The sequence below is a fragment of the Thalassophryne amazonica genome, chromosome 3 (genome assembly GCF_902500255.1).
Source record: "Thalassophryne amazonica chromosome 3, fThaAma1.1, whole genome shotgun sequence".
Taxonomy (NCBI): Eukaryota; Metazoa; Chordata; class Actinopteri; order Batrachoidiformes; family Batrachoididae; genus Thalassophryne; species Thalassophryne amazonica.
In genome coordinates, this window is record NC_047105.1 from 128970459 (window position 1) to 128996576 (window position 26118).

At 37.5% G+C, this 26118-nt stretch overlaps 1 protein-coding gene and 1 long non-coding RNA gene across 2 annotated transcripts in view; one reads left to right on the plus strand and one right to left on the minus strand.

Annotated features, from left to right (window-relative positions):
* Positions 1-33: 33 nt before the first annotated feature.
* Positions 34-16925, minus strand: LOC117507584. Its single transcript, XR_004559770.1, has 3 exons — positions 16834-16925; positions 16462-16590; positions 34-91 (listed from the first exon to the last, which is right to left on the minus strand). It is a non-coding gene; the product is annotated as an uncharacterized LOC117507584 (long non-coding RNA).
* Positions 16926-17695: 770 nt separating this feature from the next.
* Positions 17696-26118, plus strand: part of LOC117507835 — a gene marked incomplete at its 3' end in the record, with an annotated part of 40909 nt that continues 32486 nt past the window's right edge. Inside the window, exons 1-2 of the mRNA XM_034167622.1 lie at positions 17696-17750; positions 17923-17983. Coding sequence (XP_034023513.1) covers positions 17696-17750; positions 17923-17983 — 116 coding nt within the window. The remainder of the gene's footprint in view (positions 17751-17922; positions 17984-26118) is intronic.

A 26118-nucleotide genomic window follows, 5' to 3' on the forward strand; every position in this document is an offset into this window, starting at 1 on the left:
GGTGTTAGCTGTAGTTTCAACACGTCCCTTAACTGCTCGACTTCAGACATGTTTGTAGTTGTCCATTCAGCTGCTCCCGTTTGTAGAAAGACTTTAAAACACACCAAAGAAACAGTCAACAACCAAATTGAGGAAAGACTAAAAACAGGCTGATTTAATCATCTGCTGCTGCTGCTCTGCTGCCCAGGCTAACCAATCACAAGTGAGACAACACTGAGATGCCCCTATGTTGGGACAGATGTCCTAAAGCAGGAGACACCAAGCATGATCCCAGAGATCACCTGATGTGCACATGTTCCTGCTGCAATCAGCTGATTAGTGAGAGAGAGATGATATTAATGTTCATGTTTGATTAAATCAAACTAAGATGGTGGTAAAATAAAATTAAGTGTTCTGAAATTACACGATCAGTGATCAGAAGAGAATGAAGACAATGAGACATTGTCCCCATTTTGTGGCAAAGTAACGGGACAACTTAATTTACAATAGGACATTGAAAATGTTTCCAAATTCAAATGTTTTATAAGATGTAAAAAGTTAGATTTTATATTCACCATCTTCATGGATGAAAGTGGTTAAAAAAAAGCTGAAACATAAAATTAGTAGAAAGTTTGTGAATTCTAGAAGTTCTGAGATGCAATCTTGGGCTATTCCAGACAATAAATTGTAGTCAGTGCAGCACCAATTTTTGTGAGAGAATAGCCCAATTTTCCTTTTTAAAATCACTCCTCTAGTAGTTTTCTCACAAGAATTTACAAATATATCCGATTCGATTCAGAATTGATTTTCGATTCAAACCGATTCTCGATTCACAATCAATACTCTTAGTAACAAAGGGTGCCAATTACAGGATTAACTACATTCCTCTAAGCTTGAAAGAACTCTGAGAAAGTTATATTACTTAAAAAAATATTTATGTTGAAGAAAATTCAGCTTTACAAGGTTAATCAAGTGATTCTAAAGATGTAAACACACAGATAATCTTTTGACAGAGGGAATTTATTTTTCAAATTTCACTTAACTGTACCTTCACATTAATATTTTGATTACTTCTCAAGTTTCATCAACTTTGATCATAATATTACAGCTTCAACCTAATTTAACTTAAACCAGTAGGGCTGTGGCTAACAGCCCTTTAATTTTAATCAGACCACTGCCATGGAAAAATAATAATAATAATAAAAAAAAGAACAAATTAACACAAATAAACTCTCTTCTGCAACACTAGTGCCAGGTATGCATAAGAAACGTTTAGTTAATTTAGACAGGTAAGGGAAAGTGAGTTTGAAAGCAGGAAGCAGCTGGCTGTGTTTGCAGCGTCCTTGCATCGTCTAAAACGGTGAAACAAAGATGAGCTGAAAACTTTTCTTGTGCTGAAAAGCGGAGGTGGTTCATCCAGGCCCGCGGCAATGGCTACATCCGGGGCTGGCGGCGGCGGCAACCGAGGCTGGCGGCGGTAACATCTGAGGCCGCCTACGGCTACATTCCTGGCTGATGGCGGCTACGTCCGTGGCTAGCAGCGGCTACAACCGAGGCTGGGGGCGGCTGTGAACGAGGTTAACAACGGGGAGGGTTGGTGCGCAGCGACCGGACCTGTGGTGGTGGAGGTTAGGGGTGAGAATTGTTTTTTGCGATTAACAGTGGCCATACTAAGCCACGATAGTTAACATGGCACCACCCAAGAAAATGGAGAAACTTGAGGAAAATATAGAGGAGATAAAGACCTCAATAAACCAGATATTAAAAAGACATGTCTAATTTAGACCAGCTGACGGTGGAGATTAAAGAACTCCAAAAACTGGTTAAAGAGAAGGACAAGATCATTAAGAAACTTGAACAACGTGTAGATGAACTTGAACAATTCACTAGAAAAGATGATGTTATAATATCTGGACTAGAAACAAGGCATCGGACATATGCAAGGGTGGTGGATTCTGGTGGAACCAGTGGGGAGGATGCACCACCTGAAGAACGACAATCATTGGAACAGCAAGTTACAAACTTTATATCAAAAAGGTGTTGACATCCATCAAGACACGATATCAGACTGCTATACTGTTCCAACTAAAGATAGAAAAAATAAACTGTCTAACATTGTTATACGATTTACAAGCAGAAAATATAAAAATTAATTATTAAGACAGGCAAAGAATTTGAAAGGAACGAGTGTCTACATAAATGAACATCTAACAAAAAAACAAAAATGCAGATATTGCTAGGGAAGCAAGACTATTAAAAAAAAAACAGAAGCACATTGTTGCTACATGGGTCTGGAATTGTAGGGTGTGGATTAGAGTAAAAGAAGGAACAAACGGTATACAAATCAAAAACATGGAGGACCTTACAAAATACAGACCTGAATAGACAATCAAATATGATGTCTGTTGGTAATTGGACCAACAAAAAAAATCTGATCAAACATGGAAACAGATAATAAAATATATGACAGACACTAATATTGATGAAAGTATATTTGACTTAAAAACGATTGGTTTTGAGTATTATACGGTAGAACAGCTAAATAGTGAAAAAACTGCAGAAGATACCCTGTCACTCATACATATAAACAGTCCAAGCTTGTACTGTAAAATGTCACAAATAAAAGATTATTTAAATCAGTTTAAAAATAGATTTAGTATTGTTGCAATCACTGAATCTTGGCTTAATGATGATCTCATGGCTGATGTTCAAATGGAGGGATATGAGCTGTATTTTGTGAACAGAAGAGATAAAAGGGGCGGTGGTGTTGTTCTGTACATAAAGGCAGATCTGATATGTACAATTGTAGAAGAAATGACAACTGTGGATGACATCATAGAAATTGTAACAGTGGAACTTGTACATGAAACATCTAAGAATATTCTAATCAGTTGTGTATACAGAGCACCAGACACTTGTGTTGTGAAATTTACAGATAGAATAGAGTTATTCCATCAAATTAAAAACAAAACGCTTTTTATATGTGGAGACTTTAACATTAACATAGAAAGCTCCAGTTGCCAAAGAATAAGTGATTTTGTGAATTCAATGTATAGTTTGGGGTTATTCCACTTAATAACAAAACCAACCAGAATTACATCGCAAAGTGCAACGGTAATCAACAATATATTTACAAATAGAACAGATGAAATTATCAGGAATGGGATCTTGATGACAGATGTTAGCGATCATTTACCAGTTTTTTCAATATTTAAATATAAAAATAGGTACAAGAAAAAAAACTGTTATAAACTTTAAAAGAGATAAGTCAGTAAAAGCCTTAGAGGCATTAAAATACGATCTTAAAAATCAAAATTGGGAAGAAGTTTATGTCAGTGATGTTAATGTAGCATATAACTCATTTATGAAAATATTGCTGAAATCATATAATAAAAACTGTAAATTAATAGAAATTAGTAAGAAAAGAGTAAATAAACCATGGCTGACAGAGGGAATTAAAAAATGCTTGTGCAAAGAAAAACTATTTATACAGGTGCTTTTTAAAAATGCAAACAAAGGAAACAGAACACAGATACAAAAAATATAAAAATAAACTACTGACAATAATTAGGAAACAAAAAAAGATTATTATAGTGAACAATTAAATAAGAGTAAAGATAATATGAGGGCAACATGGGGAATTATAAAAAGTGTGATTGAAAGTGATGGAGCGAAAGCAACTTTTCCAAATTACTTTGTCAAAGAAAATAAAGAGATATATGACATAAAAGAAGTGGCAAATGGGTTTAATGATTATTTTTCAAATGTAGGATCAAGTCTGGTGGGAAATAAACCAATAGTAGAAGATACATTACATACAGTTGTAAATACGGTCAATAGTATTTTCCTGGACAATGTGGAAAAAGATGAAATAAGAAATATTGTAAAGTGTGTAAGCAAAAGATCAACTGACCATAAAGATTTAGACATGATCACTGTAAAAAGTATAATAGAAACTGTTATTGAACCATTCACTTATATTTGCAATCTGTCTCTCAACAGGGATTTTTCCAGATGAAATGAAAATTGCCAAGGTAGTCCCATTATATAAAAATGGAGACAAACATCATTTCTCTAATTACAGGCCAGTATCATTGCTTCCACAGTTTTCTAAAATTATGGAAAAAGTTTGTGACAAGGTTGGATAAATTCATTGAGAAACATCATATTTTAAATAATGCTCAGTATGGATTCAGAACAAAACAATCGACAGCTATGGCAATTACGGAATTAATAGAGAAAATAAGGATTATTTTGTAAGTATTTTTATTGACTTGAAAAAGGCTTTTGATGTTACTGACCACTCAAGATTGCTTCACAAGTTACAACAATATGGAATAAGAGGTATTGCACATCAGTGGGTAAAAAGCTACTTAGAAAACAGTTTGTTCAGATAAATAATACCAAATCAGAATTGTGTAATATTACTTATGGAGTACCACAAGGATCGGTACTTGGACCCAAACTGTTTATTTTGTATATCAATGATTTGGTGAATGTATCTAATGTGCTTGGTAGCATTTTATTTGCTGATGATACAATGCTGTTTTACTCTGGATCAGATATACAGGAAGTAGCACAAGTGATAAATACAGAATTGGAAAAGGTTAAACATTGGTTTGTTATAAACAGACTGTCACTAAATATTATTAAGACAAATTTCGTATTGTTTAATGACAGAGCAAAAAAAAAAAATGTGTCATTACAAATAGATGGAATGGATATACAAAGGGTAAAAGAAATGAAATTTTTAGGAGTCATGACTGATGAAGATCTTACATGGATGTCACACATAAATTACAGAAAAGGAAAAACAGCGAAAGCCATTGCTGTTTTGCATAAAATATTCATTAAATAGTTATGGTTTAGTAACATTGTACAATTCACTGATTTTCCCATATTTAACTTATTGTGTAGAAATCTGGGGATCAACATATACAACCTTTGTTTATTCTGCAGAAAAGGGCTTTAAGGGTGATTAGCAACAGTGGTTTTAGAGATCCATCTAATCCATTGTTCATTAAGTATAGGGTACTTAAATTTCGTGATTTGAAAATATTACAAACAATGTACCAAGCTAAGTAAGTAAGTAAGCTTTATTTATAAAGCGCCTTTCACAGACCAGGGTCACAAAGCGCTGCACATGGCATACAAAAATAATCTAAAAATAACATACGAAAACAATAAAATACAATATTAGGCTAAAAAGCTAACTTAAAGAAATGCGTCTTTAGTTGCCTTCTAAAAGTATCTATACAATCCAGAGAACGAAGGGCACAGGGAAGCTCATTCCAGAGGCTAGGCGCCACCACTTTAAAAGATCTGTCCCCGCGAGTTTTAAAACGGGTCTGAGGAACCATCAACAGGTTCTGATTGGATGACCTGAGGCTCCTGGAGGAAGCATAAGGCTGGATCAGGTCCCTGATGTACTCCGGTGCCTGTCCATGCAGAGCTCTAAAAGTCAATACCAGGATTTTGTAATGAATCCTGTAGGAGACAGGCAGCCAATGCAAAGTATTAAGAATAGGAGTAATATGGTCCCTCCTGCGGGTGCGGGTAAGCAGGCGCGCAGCAGAATTTTGCACAACCTGCAGGCGGGCCAACTCCTTCTTATTCAGACAGGTGAAGAGACTGTTACAATAATCCAAACACGATGAGACGAACGCATGAACAATCATCTCAAGCTCTTTTAAAGTCACCATCTTACGGAGCTTAGAGATGTTCCGAATTTGGAAAAAACAGTTCTTAACCAGGTAATTTGTGTGCTGCTCCAAAGACATCCCTCCATCCAAAATGACACCCAGGTTACGCAGGCTGCTTTTGACCGTGCAGCTTAGGCTACCGAGATGCTGCTTAATTCCAGGTACAGCACTATCTGGTGCTACAATCAGAGTCTCAGTCTTATTGAAATTTAACTGCAGACTGTTCTCAGTGAGCCATTCCTTAATTTTGGCCAAACAATTTGCGGAGAGAGCAGAGTTTCTGTGGCTCAGTTGTCTTAAAAGAGCAGTACAGCTGCAGATCATCGGCATACAAATGATAGGACATTATCACTGAACTGCTGGATCAGCTTGCTTAGAGGAAGGAGATACAACGAGAACAAAACAGGTCCCAAGACCGATCCCTGTGGCACACCCCACAGAAGATCTGCAGATTCCGACACTGCATTGCCCACGTCACACTAAAAGTTCTACCAGTCCAACCAAATCCCGCAATCTGTTTATCAGAATGCCATGGTCAACGGTATCAAACGCCGAAGACAGATCAAACAGAATCAGCACAGAACATTTGCCAGTGTCAGCTGCCATCATCATGTCACTAGACACCTTCAACAGGGCTGTTTCAGTAGAATGAAACTCACGGTACCCAGATTGAAAAGTGTCATGGATGTTGTTAGCCTGCAAAAACGATCTCAATTGAGCACAGACTACCTTTTCCAAGACTTTGGCGAAGAAAGGGGTTTTAGATATTGGCCTAAAGTTCTTGAGCTCTGTAGAATCCAATCCAGCTTTCTTTAACTGTGGTTCCACAATGGCATGTTTAAAATAACAGAGAAACACACCACTCGACAAAGATATATTAAACATTTTAGCAATGTAGGGCCCGATGGAGTCAAATACATTCACAAACAGTTTAAATGGAAGAACATCCAAAATACCAGAGGATGGCTTCACTTTATTCATGATGGTTGAGATGTCCTCTACAGTAACAGGCTCAAATGAGGCCCAGCACTGAGTGGGAGGTTCCCAGTGCTGGGGACCATGGCATGGAGGCAGGCTGTCCTTTATAACTCTAACCTTATCAATAAAGAAATCCAGGAACTCCTCACAACTAGTTTTAGAGATAACAGGAGTGACGGCAGCAGGTGACACAAGAGAGCTGATTGTGTCAAAAAGCACTTTAGGATTTCTTTTATTGGAGGCAATCAGGCAATTAAAATAACTCGTCCTGGCCTCCTCTATCATCTTATTTAAGGAAGATATTAAGTCTCTTAAATGTAGCCTGTGAACCTCCAGTTTTGTTGACTTCCATAGGCGTTCAATCTGGCGACATGTTTTTTGACAAAGTTTTTGACAAAGTTTTTTTTTTTATTCGGCACACAAAATATTCAAAAAGAAAAAAAAATGAACAATTCCACAAACACACACAGACAAAACTAGTGAGTCCGAAAGGGTGTGGGCTGAAGCAAAGCTTATTAGCGCCCACCCCTGCTAGTACAAGTCCAACAATTCTAATCAGTCATATTTACATAAATACAAATTCACTACTACATGTCGACACACAGACATACACATCAATATACTATTCACTTATAATTATATTTATATGGTACCAGATCACAAGAAAGTCGAATCAAGGCACTTTACGCCAGTAAGGACTAACCTTACCAACCCCCAGAGCAAGCACTAGGCAACTGTGGTGAGGAAAAACTCCCTATAAGGAAGAAACCTCAAGCAGACCAGGCTCTTGGGGGTGACCCTCTGCTTGGGCTGTGCCATATATACCTATATACATACGTATATACTTTACAAACATAAATATATACATACATACATATACACAGTCACTTATATACATATACACCTACCCATATCTATATATCTACATACGCATATACATACCCACACATTCAAATATACAATAAGTCCCACTTATAAACTGAACATTCCATATAAATCAAATTATATTTGCTTCTTTATGATACTTAGACATAATGTTCTTTTTGAGTAGTTTCTTAAATCTTACTAAGGTACTACTCATTCTAACCTCTGTTGAACATTTTTTCCATTTCCTCACCCCAACCACAGACACACAAAAACCCTTTACATTTGTTCTTACTGGTGGTTTCATAAAAATTTCACAACCTCTTAAACTATATCTGGATTCCCTCAATCGGAACAGACTCTGGACATGTCTCGGTAAGGCTTGGTTTTTCGCTCGAAATAAAGTTTGTATTGTAATGTAATCAACCAAATCTATGAATTTTAATAAATTTAAAGACAGATGATTCGTATCATTCGTATGGCTCGTTTTTGCAAAAGGAATATTGGATTGGTATTTGATTTGTAAGTGTTTCCCCATGACTCAACACAATATGTCATATATGGTACCATCAGAGAATGATATAAAGTAAGTAACCCTTCTTGCGGCAGTAGGTCTTTGGCTTTATACAAAATGGCTATAGTTTTTGACAATTTTGATTTCACATAATTTATATGTGGTTTCCAGCTAAGTTTATTATCAATTATAACACCTAAAAATGTATTCTGTGTTACTAACTCAATTTCCTTATTGTTTATAGTTAAATTTTTACATTTGGGTGCCTGTTTATTTCCAAATATAATACATTTAGTTTTCCCAAGGTTGAGTGACAACTTATTAGCGTCAAACCAAACCTTAAATTTTTCCAGTTCTTTCTCCACTATGTCCAGAAGCTGTTCAAGATTTTCACCGCTACAGAACACAGTTGTATCATCCGCAAAAAGGACACATCTCAGTGAACTCGACACCTAACTTATATCATTTATATAGATTATAAACAACAAAGGACCCAGCACTGAGCCCTGCGGCACCCCACATGTGACATCCCTGAGTTCAGAATTTTATTATTATTGAATTGAACATACTGAAATCTGCCTTGTAAATAACTAGCTATCCATTCATATGCCAGACCTCTGATTCCATATTTCTGCAGTTTAATTAATAGTATTCCATGGTTAATTGTGTCAAACGCTTTCTGTAAATAAAAAAAAAAACACCTATTGTGTATTGTTTATTGTCAATTGCAGTTGCTATATCAGTCAATCAATCAATCAATTTTATTTATATAGCGCCAAATCACAACAAACAGTTACCCCAAGGCGCTTTATATTGTAAGGCAAGGCCATACAATAATTACGTAAAAACCCCAATGGTCAAAACGACCCCCTGTGAGCAAGCACTTGGCGACAGTGGGAAGGAAAAACTCCCTTTTAACAGGAAGAAACCTCCAGCAGAACCAGGCTCAGGGAGGGGCAGTCTTCTGCTGGGACAGGTTGGGGCTGAGGGAGAGAACCAGGAAAAAGACATGCTGTGGAGGGGAGCAGAGATCAATCACTAATGATTAAATGCAGAGTGGTACATACAGAGCAAAAAGAGAAAGAAACACTCAGTGCATTATGGGAACCCCCCAGCAGTCTACGTCTATAGCAGCATAACTAAGGGATGGTTCAGGGTCACCTGATCCAACCCTAACTATAAGCTTTAGCAAAAAGGAAAGTTTTAAGCCTAATCTTAAAAGTAGAGAGGGTGTCTGTCTCCCTGATCCGAATTGGGAGCTGGTTCCACAGGAGAGGAGCCTGAAAGCTGAAGGCTCTGCCTCCCATTCTACTCTTACAAACCCTAGGAACTACAAGTAAGCCTGCAGTCTGAGAGCGAAGCGCTCTATTGGGGTGATATGGTACTATGAGGTCCCTAAGATAAGAAGGGACCTGATTATTCAAAACCTTATAAGTAAGAAGAAGAATTTTAAATTCTATTCCAGAATTAACAGGAAGCCAATGAAGAGAGGCCAATATGGGTGAGATATGCTCTCTCCTTCTAGTCCCCGTCAGTACTCTAGCTGCAGCATTTTGAATTAACTGAAGGCTTTTACTTTCCACAAAGTCCATCAAAGCATGTGATGTAGTTTGAGACCTTCTGAATCCATATTGTTCTTCACAAATGATGTTATGCTTCAGTAAATAATCATTTAATCTTTTAGCAAATATTTTTTCCAAAATTTTGGAAAATTGTGGCAGGAGTGATATAGGTCTATAATTAGAAAAAGTGTGTTTGTCACCAGTTTTAAACAGAGGAATTACTTTGGCTATTTTCATTTGAGAAGGAAATTTACCAGTACTTAGTGACATATTGCAAATATAATTGAACGGTTTTACTATACAATCAATAACTTTTTTTTAATAAAGCCATATCCAAATTATTAAAATCAGTCGATTTCTTACTTTTTGAACCATGAACCAGATCAAGTATTTCCCTTTCATGAGTACCACCAATGAACATTGAAACAGATTTGTTAAACGTTGAATTATTTACCCAGAAGTTATTAGTTGATGAGTCAATTTTACTGGCAAGATTTTTACCCACATTAACAAAATATTCATTAAAGTGTTCAGCAATAGACTCGTCGTTATCAATCGTGATGTAGTTGTTACTCTGAAAAAATGAAGGATAATCTCTAGTTACTCTATTCTTTTTTACTATGTTCCATGTGTTTTTGATGTTATTTCTATTTTTGACAACTCATTATAATACGTATATTTTTTTACTGAGTCTCATGATATTGATTAACTTATTCTTATACGTTTTATACTTACTTTCAGCTTCCTTAGTTTGTAGTTTTATGAATTGTTTATATAGTACGTTTTTCTTTTTACATGCCCTCTGAAGCCCCTTAGTTATCCATGGTTTGTTGCTATATTGATTTCTATATATTTTTTCAACAAATGGACAGTGTTTATTATACAAACTGGAAAAAATGGAAATGAAAGCATCATATGACCTGTCAACATCATCAACAAAAACATCTGACCAATTCTGACTTGATAAATCCTCCCTTAAATTATCAATTGTTTCAGGTGTTACATTTCTACTCATGAATTTGATATTGCTTCGATACATACAACAACCCTCCAATGCAAAGACTGAGAAAACTGGCAAGTGATCACTGATATCACTGACCAGTAGTCCCCCACTAAGATTACCAGATATAACGTTAGTTAAAATATTGTCAATGAGAGTTGTTGTATCCATAGTTATTCTGCTAGGATGAATGATGGTTGGAAACAGTCCTAAACAGTACAAGGTGTTTATAAATGAGGTAATTTGTGGATGATTGTGAGGGTTTAAAAAAAAATCTATATTGAAATCTCCACAGACAAATAAATGCTTATTTCTGTTGATTTTGTTGTACATTCCTAAGATAATGTCTTCAAAGGTGTCAATATTTGTCCCAGGAGCTCTGTAAATGCAACTAACAACTATGTTTTTGGAGTTTATAGATGTAATTTCTATGGTAACACATTCCATGATGTTGTCCACTGTAAATGACATGTTGTTAATGAGTTTACAGTTATAATCTGACCTTACAAACAATGCAACGCCTCCACCCCTTCTCATCTGCCTATTAACCAGGAACAATTCATAACCATCAAGATATACCAGATCTTTATTATCCTCATTTAACCATGTTTCTGAAATTGCAATAACTGAAAAACATTTTTTGGATGTTTTCAAACAATCATTAATAGTGGACAGATTATGAGAAAGACTTCTGCTGTTGAAATGTATAATTGAAAAATCTTCATCATTGATTTTATAATTTTTGAATTGTTCTTCTGTAAAATATTTGCACTATCTCACAATATTCTCACTGAAAAAGGTATCAGGATCATTTTCAGATTCGAAGGGGTGGTTAGCAGAGTTATTATAATTAAATGTATCTAGACAGAGCTCCTGGGCAGAAATAAACAGATCATTATCCTTAGTCATTATGTCTCTTGTCTCCGGGTGTAGATGATGTGGATGAGTGGGTTGCTCCAGTCTGCATCATGGTGCTGTGATGTGTTTGAGTTGTCATACCTATTGTTCATATCTGTCCAGCTCCTCGATGTTCCTTATTGCCATAACCTTTGCTTGTTCTGGTGATCCGTTCAGTTTGATGAATATTTTACAGTTTGAAGTCCATGTGTGCTGGATTTTTCCCTGTTTCTTTAAGAAGCGTGCTTTCCTGGCGATGTCGGCATTCCGTTTGGTGAGATGTTCATTGATGAATACGTTTGTCCCTTGCAGTTTTCTTCCTTGTTTTAACAGTGCTGTTTTGTGTTTTCTGTTGATGAATCTCATGATGACGGTTCGTTTATCACCGTCATTTCTCCGGGGCAGAGGGTGGCACGCTTCAGTGTTATTTAAATCCATTTCTACACCTTTAGATAGGAGGAAATCAGCAACCTGTTTTTCCACAGAGCTGACCTCCTGTTCACTGGGCTCCCCTCCGCTCTCATCTGTTACCGCCCGTGCGTAGGACCGTGGTTTGATGTGAAGACGTCGTTAATTCTGGTGTACTGCTCCAATTCAGCCACTCTATTTTCCAGCTGCACCAGATGCCGGTCTTTCTCGGCGTTCTGGAGCCATAATGCCTTCACCTCCTCCACCAGATCCATGATTGATTTCTGTTGCTGCTTCACAACAGAAATCTCCTCTGATAGAAAGTCCAGAGATTTTTTAATATCGTCACCTTCCTCCGCTGTCAGAACCTTCTTAGGCCCCATGGTCGGCTTATGAGCAGCTTGACAATCACCGATGTTAACAGCCTGCGTTGTTTGTCACCGGGATGGATCTGCACTGCGCTGGTGCCGCGCGGCCTCGGTGTTTCCGCGCTGATGGATCCGCGGTGGCTGCACGAGGCCTTGGGGAAGCGGCACTCGTGACGCGCGGCTTTAATGGCGCAGCCTCAGTGAATTCACCACGTTGGGCGGGCCTCGGACGTTGTTGCTGTCCAGTCGCGGGGCTAAATTGCCGGTTGAGGTGGTATTCCCACTGTCCGGGTTGGCAAACACCAGCGTGGCAGATGGCAACTACAAACACCACCTCAGAAAACTCAGGTACAAACTTTTTGCAGCTCGCTCTGACGACACGCAGCTCAGAGAGTGATGACACGCAGCTCTCTAGTGATGACACGCGACACATGTTCTCCTTAGAGTCATAATCCCATCATTTATCCAAGGGCAGAAAACTTTCACAAGGAGCTTTATCAGCCTTGAGTGGTGCCACTTGATCCAAGATAGTGGCACAGTGGCTATTAAAGCTATTCATAAAACAATCAGTTTCAGTGAGATTATTAAAAAGTAAAGGGTTGAATTTATCACAGAAAAGCGTAGCTGTTGTCTCTGTGATAATTCTCCTTTCTGCCTTAGTAGAAACAGGTTGAGGCTCAGATGGCACCATCAAATCAAAGAAAACACAACAATGGTCACTCAGAAGAACATCCTCCACACATACATTGGTAATTTCCAGGCCCAGTGCAAAAACCAGATCCAACGTGTGACCCTTGTTGTGAGTGGGACCTGACACATACTGTTTAAAATTAAAAGCCACTGTCATAGTTATACAACCTCTGGCAAAAATTATGGAATCACCGGCCTCGGAGGATGTTCATTCAGTTGTTTAATTTTGTAGAAAAAAAGCAGATCACAGACATGACACAAAACTAAAGTCATTGCAAATGGAAACTTTCTGGCTTTAAGAAACACTATAAGAAATCAAGAAAAAAAGATTGTGGCAGTCAGTAACGGTTACTTTTTTAGACCAAACAGAGGAAAAAAATATAGAATCACTCAATTCTGAGGAAAAAATTATGGAATCACCCTGTAAAGTTTCATCCCCAAAACTAACACCTGCATCATATCAGATCTGCTCGTTAGTCTGCATCTAAAAAGGAGTGATCACACCTTGGAGAACTGTTGCACCAAGTGGACTGACATGAATCATGGCTCCAACACGAGAGATGTCAATTGAAACAAAGGAGAGGATTATCAAACTCTTAAAAGAGAGTAAATCATCACGCAATGTTGCAAAAGATGTTGGTTGTTCACAGTCAGCTGTGTCTAAACTCTGGACCAAATACAAACAACATGGGAAGGTTGTTAAAGGCAAACATACTGGTAGACCAAGGAAGACATCAAAGCGTCAAGACAGAAAACTTAAAGCAATATGTCTCAAAAATCGAAAAATGTACAACAAAACAAATGAGGAACGAATGGGAGGAAACTGGAGTCAACGTCTGTGACCGAACTGTAAGAAACTGCCTAAAGGAAATGGGATTTACATACAGAAAAGCTAAACGAAAGGCATCATTAACACCTAAACAGAAAAAAACAAGGTTACAATGGGCTAAGGAAAAGCAATCGTGGACTGTGTATGACTGGATAAAAGTCATATTCAGTGATTAATCTCGAATCTGCATTGGGCAAGGTGATGATGCTGGAACTTTTGTTTGGTGCCTTTCCAATGAGATTTATAAAGATGACTGCCTGAAGAGAACATGTAAATTTCCACAGTCATTGATGATATGGGGCTGCATGTCAGGTAAAGGCACTGGGGAGATGGCTGTCATTACATCATCAATAAATGCACAAGTTTATGTTGATATTTTGGACAATTGAAAGGATGTTTGGGGATGATGAAATCATTTTTCAAGATGATAATGCATCTTGCCATAGAGCAAAAACATTCCTTGCAAAAAGACACATAGGGTCAATGACATGGCATAGGGTCAATGTCAATGAGCAGATCTGATTTGATGCAGGTGTTAATTTGGGGGATGAAAATTTACAGGGTGATTCCATAATTTTTTCCTCAGAATTGAGTGATTCCATATTTTTTCCCTCTGCTTGGTCTAAAAAAGTAACCGTTACTGACTGCCACAATCTTTTTTTCTTGATTTCTTATAGTGTTTCTTAAAGCCAGAAAGTTGCCATTTGAAATTACTTTAGTTTTGTGTCATGTCTGTGATGTTTTTTTTTTTTCTACAAAATTAAACAACTGAATGAACATCCTGAGGCCAGTGATTCCATAATTTTTGCCAGGGGTTGTAAGCTCTCTTGCTGAAGTAGAAGAATCAACATCAATCTGGAAATTAAAATCACCCAAAATTAAGACCTTTTCCAATCTAATTATAGACGATAAAAAGTCAGTAAAAGCCTTAAGAAAAGCCCCAGCAGGGCCAGGAGGTCGATAGATCAAAATACTATAAAATTTATGTGAGGAACCAACTTCCATCATGAGCGCCTCAAAAGAGGGGGCGTGGCTCGTATCCGACAGTCTGCATGTGTACCGGTCCGGTAGACAGCAGCCAGTCCTCCCCCCGCACGACAGGGGCGGGGCTTACCCACCGCTAAGCAACCCGCAGGACAGAGCTCATTTAAATGGATGCATTAATTTTCCCTCTGCCACGTTTCTGTGAGGAAAAGAAAGTCCAAGTTTTTCCTGACAAAAAGCTCATTAATGGAGAACGCTTTATTTGAAATAGAGCACGCATTCAATAATCCAATCCGACTCAACAATGAGGCGGTAGTCGAGTCCGCTGAACACAGCGGGATAGGCTGCAGACATCTCCCACGGTCACGTGAGGCACCACTGTACCGGCGAAACCCACGCTGCTCCCGAGATGTAAACACGGAAAACAGGGACGGACCTGGGACCCAAGCGACTCGTCCATCGGGGACCCAGCGATGTCCAGGCTGAGTCCTGCAACACAGAGGAGTGGTGGGATGCATGAACAGGGCCGCACCGCCAGCCGTATGGCCCTGCAAGAGTGGAACTGGACGAAGCCACCTGTAGCTTCGGTATCCACGAGCCGCACGCCACACTCCTCGTCTGATCCGAACCTGGACACCCGCTCTGCAGCATCTTCTCCTCTTTTTCTGACTACCTGCACGTCGCCACAACATCAGGTATTCCCAGGAGGAGGGGGAACACACAAACGGAGGTGGGAAAGTTTGCTTGTAGCTATCCCAGTCATGAAAGAGGCATTCCATTGTCTCTAATTTTAAAAAGAGAGTCGCGATCATAAATCTGTATTGCACTCACGCAATCGCTATCCATCAAAGCTGATATGACAGCACACACAATCAGGAAAATAACAGAAAAACGACATGGTAACAGGCAAGCAGCAGCCGGAACACACACAGGCGCCATCTTGTCTCCTCAACACACATCTCACACTAATAAAAAGCTAATAAAAATGCTTTACCAACAAACATTCAAAATATGTTTGAGAAAAGAGTAAGTAATTATAAATTGAAAGGAATAAAAGTCTTCAGAAAACCAAGATTTAGAACCAAAGTAAAGGAACGGAGTATTGCAGTAAATGGTGTAAAATTATGGAACAATCTCAACAAAGAAATTAAAGAATTAAGGTCGCTTAAATTATTTAAAAAAATGTATTAAACTAGATGTATTAAGTATGAAACTATGAAATAAGTCAGTGGTCTGTAAGGAAGTCAAAAAGGTAAGGTGTTAATAATGTTTTAAGTTTAAAAATGTAACCTGTCTGAGATGTAATGGTCATAATTATGAAATAAGTCAGTGGTATGTGACAAGTTAAAGAAATACAATCTGTTAAATAATGTTGAATAATGACGCTGGATATTGAAAGATTGTATTGTAAAAAGGGGCAGAAAATATAAGACTTGTTCTTCTCTCTGCTCCTTTTCATTCTGGTAATTGAGATGCTTTATTTCTGCTTTTCTGTTTTGTTTTTTGTTGTTGTTTTTGTTTTGTTTTTTTAAATGAATGAAATAAATATTGAAGAAAAGAAAGAAAGATGCCTCATGGAAACTCCAACACTGAAGGGGGCCCTCAGAGTGACAGTGGAAAGGTCTCCAGATATTTCCTCAGCTCCTCTTCAGCTTTGATGCTGGCAGATTTGGAGACAGCTCTTACCTCAGTAAATGTTTTTCGGAGCAGGTTAACAATCGCTGATGCTCTTTTAGGAGCAGGAGGGCCTTCTTCTTCTCCTCCTTTTATGGTCTCTGGATTCTCATCCCCAGCTTCAACTGGCACCACCTCTTTCTGCAGATAAGCCAGAGCAGATGCCACATTCTATTTTTTTCTTATATGTGGAAGTTCTATAACATCAACCGAATGCATTGCATAATATGCTCCTTAATTGTTAGATATGTTAAACATTTATTCATTAAGCTTCGTTCTCATTAATAATATATGTGTGTGTGTGTATATATATATATATATATATATAATGTGTGTGTGTACTCTACACATTTTAAAAATATATAACATAATAAATACAATTACCTCAAGAGCTGCAGCCTCTCCAATCACTTTGGCGTGGATGTCCAGTTGCTCCTCTTTGGTGAGGAAAGGCAGAGCTTTGAACCTGGGATCCAATGTGGAGGCAGTGAGAAGAATGTTCTTAGTCTGCACACTTGTGTATCTCTTTGCAAGATCTTCACAGATAGTCATTTTTATTTCCTGCACAAGCGGTGCATCATCCTCAGCAAAGCCTGCTGCAGTGTCATGAAGCAGCTGAGCATGTAATGGAGTGATCACTGACAGTGTGGGTGTGGAGTCCTCCTACATGATGTTCATTGTATCCCTTAATGGTTTCAGTGCTTTGGCCATTTCTTCACCATTGGAGATGTCAGTTTCACTGAATGTGCAGATGTCACCTGAACTTCCACCTTTTCTCACCTGCGGAGAGCAGCACAAATTGGCTGCTGCTCTAAAAATCTTTCTACCATCTCCTAAGCGCTGTTCCATTTGGTTGCTACATCGGTTTTCAGCCTGTGTGCTGGTAATTGCAGAAAGTTTCTGGTTGTCCTGCAGTGCATGGCTTGTGATGGGGCTTCAGTGGAAAAAACCCAGTGATTCCCCTTATTCTCCCAAGAAGTCGTGACACAGGGTTAAGCTTCAGTGCTCGCTGAGCAGACAGGTTTAATGTGTGTGCAAAACACATGATATGTGTTAAATTATGAAGCTGCACAGCAGCCAGCATATTTGCAGCATTATCTGTAACTATAACCACATCCCTGATTGTTAGTTTCCATTCATCTGCCACACTGTGGAACATCAAATTCACGTTGGTGGCTGTGTGGCTTTCGTGCATCACTCATGTTTGTAACACACGCGACTCAATCTGTCAGGTGTCGGTGAAGTAATGAGCCGTGAATGTGACAAAGGAGTGTGTTGCTCTGGAAGTCCATGCATCGCATGTAAGTGCTACTCTGTGGGCTTTGGCCAAGGCTTCCTCAACTTTAACTTTTGTCTCTTTGTAAAGTTGTAGTATGGCTTTCTCTGTGAAAAACTGACAGGATGGTATGACGGTATTTATGCTCAATCGTATGTAGCATGAATCTTAAGCCTTCATTCTCCACAACGCTGTAGGGGTGAAGATCTTTCGAAATGAAACATGCAATGGATTTACTTATCCGCTTTGCTCTTCAGAGTTTGCTGGTAGTTCAGTGGAGTGATGGAGTGTGCGCTGGTCAGTAGTTGGCAGAGACCACTGCTCCACTTCTTTTAGTTCCGGGTGATGGCGTAGCATGTGGTGTTCCCAAAGTACTTGACTTTCATTTTGCAGATTTTGCACACTGCAAAAGTCATGTCAAGCTCCTTCTTTCCTGGCAAATAATAAAATCCGAAATGTGCCCAAACATTTGCCTTCAGCGAAGACGGTGCTGGCTGAATTAGCTCTTTGTCTGCCACGCTAAGCCGCAGCCCACAAATGTTTGAAGCACATCGGACCTGCCCCTAGCTGGGACACTGCAGTACGGAGGCTGTTGCCTGACAAACAGTACACACAGGGAGTAAGCAACAAAATGTTTAAAAAAAATGCTTTATAATTGGGTGATTCTTAGACTACGGGCACTTATTATGTCCTTTGATCATATTGTATGAAAAACAGAAAAAAGGGGAAATTTCACACTTTTATAGTTATCTTTACAATGAAAGTGTGTTAAAAAATTTGTTCTAGTAGTCTATGATGACTTTTTCACCTTTTTTCAGCATCATTATATGCAAATATTGCCGTTTTGTGCTTGTCCCACACCCAGACTTTTGATCTTCAATGATAAAAATGAATGGTAAAGAAACGTTTTTTTCTAATGTTTTAAAATATCTCTGAATAAAATATCAGTAAAATAATCAAAACATAATTGGGGTATTCAATGTCATACAACTGTTTTGATTTTTTTTTTTTAAGAAAATGTAGTTGTCCCACAATATTGCCGTAATTTCAACCACAACACTAATGTCCCTAAACAGTTTGTATGAAAGATTGTTTGGGTAGTTTCTATGGAGATAAACAGTGACATCAGAGCACATGTATATAGCGCCAAATCACAACAAACAGTTGCCCCAAGGCGCTTTATATTGTAAGGCAATGGTGTGGTGGAAATTACATTTACAAGGCCAATAGTGCCCGTAGTTAAAGAATCACCCAATTATCGATTCTTGGATATTTTGTATCAATTCAGAATCTTAATAAATAATCGCGATTCGGATGCAAATAAATTTTTTCTGGCACCCCTACTAATCATATCTGTAAAGTAATGCACAACCACTTTACTTCACCTGCACTACATTAATATACTTCAATCCACTTCTAAATTTTTAGACCAGTCATGGACAGATACAATCGGTTTGACCACTGAAGGAATATATCCTAAATGTGCTTAAATATGCATTAACCTTTTGTGCTTTTCCCCCCATTCAGCATCATCATAATATTATTTATCTTTTATTGAGCCAAGAATATATTGTTACATATGAGTGTGTTTTTAATGTTTAGAATTCATCATTTATATATTAATAGAGCTTGTTGCTGTTGAAGAATATATTACTCATATGCTCATAGTGATCAATATTTATCAATGCTTATTAAACACATAATCATTAAACACATAATCAATAGCTAAGGTTAACTATGATTACATTTGCTTTTGTTCTAAGATTTGCTTTTGCTCAAATATTAGTTTAGCTTCTTAGCAAGCTGTCATGAAGATATGTTACTTATATAATCATTTTCAAAAGTCTTGCAAATGTGATAAATTGTCAGTGAAGGAGACTAAACTGTCTGTTAGAAGGTTGTGCAATTTTGAAATGTGCAAACATTCTTGTGGTATAACCGTGTGATGTGACTTGCTGACAGTTTTTCAGTTAGCAGTTGTTCCTCAAAATTTCTTATCAGTTCAAGAACAGAAAGACTTCACAGCGCGTGTGGGCAGGACCATGCCACGAAATAGAGGAGCAAGACCACCCAGATAAAGGACAATGCCCAGCAGAAAAACGTTGTAGTAGCATAAGGGTATAAATACAAAGCCAGCCCACTGTTCGGGGTTCCTCCTTGCTGTCAGCTTGCTGAACACCAGATTGCTGGTTGGAAGCTTGCAGCTCCTGGGACCCTCGGAACTTCTGGGTATGTTTTTGTTTATCTCACTCATTCTGTAAAACTTGCATTCTGTCAAATTCTGTGACATTTAAATTCTGTTTAATAAATCTCTGAGTGGTGGTCCAGCCCTCAGAGTAATTGTGTTCAAATTCAAATAGCTGGTCAAAACCTTCTTTCAAATCAACGGACACACAGGATAAGAGAGACAGGGGAGAGCGAGGCCACTGGAGACCCCTGAAGTATCCCAAAAACCACCTCTGGTCTTGTCTTTATGTCTTTGAAAAGTGGCCGAAAGCCATATGATGCTGTCAGATTGGCAACACATTAAACATATATGATGCCCCTCATTTTTTTCTCAGCAGTGTTGTGAATGTGATACATAGAGAATCGTTAATTTGTTGATCTACTTTATCCACCACAGAACTCCGGTCAAAGAGTGGACACACAGGAACAGTTCAGAGCTTTTATATGCAGATTTGTTGCCTGACAAATGAAAATGAATGACTCAGATTAACATGCAGGGAGCACAATAGTTGGAATGGAACATCCATAAACCACTGAATGGTCTGAATTAATAGTTTAGACGAATGGACGAATTAATGGTTTCTGCAAGACAGAAACACAAAACAATATGATTTTCGTTACAAATCCTAAATACACGGCGGTTATTAATACAGCAATATCAGAGAAACACCAATAAAGCTGGCACTCTTAACAACAGTGCTGGGGAGGAGTGAGAGACGCGTGCACTTGGTCCTTCTGGAATTAAGCCTTAAGTCTTGAGGCAACTCTGTTGTGATTTGGCGCTATATAAAGGAAATAAAGGTAAAGTCTTAGGCTTTCGTTGATTACCCACGTTAAATAAAAACCTCTTCTTAAATGCAGTACTATGTAAGTATAAAACGCATAACAGTAGTTGGAGGAAATTATTTAATTTTTAATTTAACTTAATAAACAGACATGTCTAAGCAGACCACATAGCGGCTAGTTATCTTAGCCTATATCTATGCCAAATAACTTAAAACATCCCCAATCAGCAAGAATCACTATCAACCCCACGCAACATCCATCCCCGATAAAACAGAAAACCCTCTGCAAATACATAACTCACCCTCCTCACGAAGGAATTCTAGTTTAAAAGCAGGTTGCCGGTGCTAAAAGTAATAATAACTCTGGTCCTCACGCGACCGAAGCTAACAGCGCATTGAGGCTGTCCAAATCGATGCCTGACCTAAATAACGTCACAACGGATTTGCACCACTGAACTATATACTGACGTCAGTATATAGTTCAGTGATTTGCACTGATCTAAAAAAACAAAACAAAAACGAACCAGGTGACTGGCAAAAAAAAAGCAGAAATCCACCAGAAAGATGAGAATTTTCATCCCCGCATCTCTGTATTTATGACTCAAACAGCATCGTCTAGCAAAATATCAATGGTTCAAAAGAAGCATACCTTTGCACCAATTGGAATAATTGCCAACTTTGACATCTCAAACCTACTTAGTAAGAGCTATCTGGAGGTACTCTGATACCAGAAACTAACATTTTGTATGCCACATAGTGAGGATACACTGTCGATTTTGCAAGTTTTCCCACTTACAAAGACTGGAAAGATCTGTAATTTTTTATCGTAGGTACACTTCACCTGTGAGAGACAGAATCCAAAAAAATTAAATAATCCACAATCACATTGCATGATTTTTGAATAATTAATTTGCAATGTTATTTATTATTATTATTAATTTGTAAGTGATATACAATAAGCCCCTTCTGTTATTTTATTTTTTTATTTTCATGTATGCGGCTATTTAAAAATTTTATACAGTATCTGTTTTCATATGTACAGACTGTGACTCCCAGACATTAGACGCCTCATAACTTGCTGCAACGTAATCCAGCGTCGCCGCCATATTGGATGGGTCTCTTCAGAATGGGGCCTCAACAGAGTCAATGGAGAGCGAGCAAATATGCTGGTATTTTGTGCTGCTTTCGGTTGCAGTAACCGGTGCAGTATAGAAACCAGATCGTGTGGGATTACCTTTTACAAATAAGAATGAACAATAATTTTGGTTAATTTACCATTTGTAATATTATGTCATCTTAACAAACGGTACTTACGTGTAACGTTGTTACAACTGGTCCTCTCTTTCCATCCAACTAGTATCACAACTCTTAAGCAAATTTTCGTTAATCCGCGGCAAAAGGAAGAGTGCATTTGTGCGCATTTTCATCCACTTGTTATGCGCTTTTGTTTCACAATTCTTTGGAACTGACAACCATCATTTCATGCTTCAGTCATTTGTGGTGTCTGTATTCCACAAAACTGCACCACATCGCAAAATTAACTTCACTTGAGTTAGAGAGTACCAGCACACAAGAAGCTGTGCAAAACAGTTGTTTTTCAAGGGTTTTAGCTACCCAGCCCGTTGCATGCCTAAAGGTAACCCTGGAATGACTGGAACTTTCTTTTCCTGGCCTTGACAAAAAAAAAAAAAAAAATTAATCTTTAAAACCTAGTGAGCAAAGCAGAGGGAATTAAGGTGATGTGTGTGTGAGAGTGAGTGAGTGAGAGAAATACATTCAAATGAACAATCCAAACTTGTTTTATTGAATTATAAAATTAACGTATATATGCCATAGCATTTGTCTTTGTTTAAAGAGCACAAGACAGTCTTTCAGCATGAAAGTACGTATTTTTAATGTGTGACAGCATCCTGTATCGTAACTGAATCTCTGCCGTTTCTAACAAACCAAACCGTGGGAAAATTGGGTAAAATGCGGGGAGTTACGGATTATTGTAGTCGGGGATCCACCTTCCTCAGTCCAAATAAATGCACTGGGGGCGCAATGGGGACCCATCCAAGATGGCGGCCACTATGTTGGTGGTCGTGGCTAAAGCTAGTTAGCTGGAGACGCTGAAAACTCTTCATCAAGCTTCACTCTGTGAACCTCGAATAATTTTTTAATGTTTTTTTCCTCAAAGCTTTATTTCAACAATGAAATAACAAACAGTAAACGAACAACAAACAAGGCCACAATAACGTTCTCATGAGAAATAGAGATAAAAAAACAAAAACAAAACACATGCATTTTTACATTTACTATTGGCCGAATTTAAATCCCCCTTAGTAAGCCTTCCTCTGATTGGATCATTCTCGAGAGCGGCATTCTGATTGGCTGTAACTGAAGCCGGGCGCTTTGTTTTTTTTTGTTTGTTTTGTTTTGTTTTTAAAGAATTAAATGTACAAACCATCTTGGCATTTAACAATTTGAAACATTCTAGTGCGGTTTACAAGGCACTGGTAACTTAACAAAAGAAGAAAAGAAGACACACACACACACACAAAGATATACATCTATATACAAATATTAGAGGTCAGCAAAAAGTTGTAGCTCTTCTATGGCTTCCATCAGAGATAGTGCATTTTTACATGTCATCTGTTTAAGGGATTTTACATAGTTATCTTGCATTTGTTTTTTAAAAACAGTGAAAATGGGCTTTACTTTCTTACATTTACAAGTATGTATAAAATATTTCGCCAACAATAAGGTATTGTTCAGCACAATTCTTGTTTCAGTGTCTCTTGAAAAAATACCAAAAACAATATCATCCCATTTCAGATCACTTTGTAGCTGGATTCTTGAAGATAGCCAGTTCCACAAGTCGTCCCAAAATGTCCTGGAATATATGCACTGGTAAAATAAATGTTCGGTTGTTTCAATGTCGTTATCACAGAATATACAGTTGTTTTGTTCAATATTAAATCTTTTTCTAAGCAGTTCCCTGGATGGATAAATTTCATTTAAAGTTTTAAAGCGTGTTTCTTTTGTTTTGGGACTAATGGGAAATTTTAGATATTCAGTTCTAATTTTTTTAAATTTCACCTTCAGAAAATTTTTGGATGATTGAGTTTCTATTTGGTTTTATGGGGAATAATCGATTATTTAGACATTTTATGAGAGTTTTGTTGGGTATATTTTTTTCTAAGAAATTTTGTTCATAGATTTGCAGGTTTAGGAGCAGGCAGATTGTTCATTTCCATACTCTTTATTAGGCCTTTGAGAGCTTGAGGGATTGCTTTGGAGATTTTTTTTAAATTCTGCCCTTCGGCATGTAATATTGTGTAGGGTGCAGAAGTTTTCAAATGATAACCAGTTCCCTTGGTCATCCATTAGATGGCGTATTGACCACACTCCTTTATCCATCCAGTTCTGCAAAAAAGTAGATTTTCTATTGCAAAGTACATATCTGTTGTTCCATATTGGAGTTTGATGTGGAGTAAAATTGTGGTTGTACATAAGTTTCCAGCTTAACAGGGCTTGTTTATGAAAGGATGATAGTTTAACTGGTAATTTATCAACATTAAAATCACATCTAAGGATGAATTCAATACCTCCCATTTTATCAAACAGGCCTTTGGAGAGGCAGAACCAGACACTATTTTGTTCAGGTAGGTAAGATTTTTAACCATTTTATTTTTAGTACAGTATTTAAACACTCAAAGTCAATTACTTGAAGTCCACCTTCCTCATATTCTTTTATGGTTTCAGATTTTTTAATATAGTGAACTTTGTTTTTCCAGACAAAGGTAAAGTTGAGCTTGTTTATGGCTTTTATTGATTTGTCTGGGATCGCCATGGAGTAGGCTGGATAAATACATCTTGCTAGAGATTCCATTTTAGTTAGGTATGTTCTTCCAAAAACTGTTAGGTCTCATTGTAACCAAGAATTAAACTTAGATTTACACTGATTAATTTTTGGGTATATATTTAATGAGTCACTTGCATCAGTATCTTTAGTTAGACTAATGCCCAGATATTTTACACAAGATTTTATTGGAATATTATATGCTTCTATAAGGTTACAATCGTGTATGGCCATAAGTTCACATTTATTACGATTAAGTGTCAAACCAGATGCTTCAGAGAAGAGGTCAATTAAGTTTAATACTACAGGAATTTATTCTAAATTTTTGAGGAAGACAGTTGTGTCGTCAGCAAGTTGACTAGTCACAAGCTGTTTACTAAAAATGTTCAATTTTTCTATACTTGAATTTTTAAGCATAATGGCCAGCATTTCAACTGCCATTATGAATAGGAGTGGTGAAATATTGCATCCTTGTTTTACTCCTCTATTTAAAGAGAAGTGTGGTGTGGTACCAGTTGGAAGTGTCACTGTACTAGTAGTATCTCTATAGAATGTTTCAATTACATTACAAAATTTAGGTCCAACGCCATATGCCCGCAGTACTTGAAAAAGAAATTGATGCTCTAGTTGATCAAAGGCCTTATAAAAGTCAAGGAATAGAATGAATCCTTTGTCTTCAATTAAGTCACTATAATCTAATAGGTCTTTTACCAATCTAATGTTATTATGTATAGATCTTTTATTCACAAAGCCTGATTGTGTTTCATTAATATAGTGTCTATTTTCTTTTTAAGTCTGTTAGTATATATATGTAAGTAGTTTATAATCATTATTAAGAAGTGAGATTGGGGATAGTATTTTTGTATCTTTATCTGGTTTGGGAATTAAAGTGATGATGCCTTGTTATCTATGGCCTCATTAAACATTTGAAAGAGTAGGTTTCTGAGTGATTTCCAAAAATGTCTATAAAAGTTACCAGTTAGCCCATCAGGACCCGGAGAACGATCAAGTTTTAGGCACATAATTGCCTTGTCAAGCTCAGTAAGGTTTATGTCTTTCTCACAGTTTTCTTTAAACTCATCATCTATTTGTGGGATATGTTGCTTAATTTCAGAAAACTTTCAGCCTTTGGAGCCAAATAGGAGGAGGTGTACAGATTTTGATAGAACTTAGTAATTTCATTTGCAATAGATGTTTCATTAAAGCATTCCTCACCCTTAATCACTAAAGATTTTATTGTTTTATGTTCTTGTCTCTTTTTTTCTACAACCCCTGGCAAAAATTATGGAATCACCGGCCTCGGAGGATGTTCATTCAGTTGTTTAATTTTGTAGAAAAAAGGCAGATCACAGACATGACACAAAACTAAAGTCATTTCAAATGGCAACTTTCTGGCTTTAAGAAACACTATAAGAAATCAAGAAAAAAGATTGTGGCAGTCAGTAACGGTTACTTTTTTAGACCAAGCAGAGGAAAAAAAAATATGGAATCACTCAGTTCTGAGGAAAAAATTATGGAATCACCCTGTAAATTTTCAT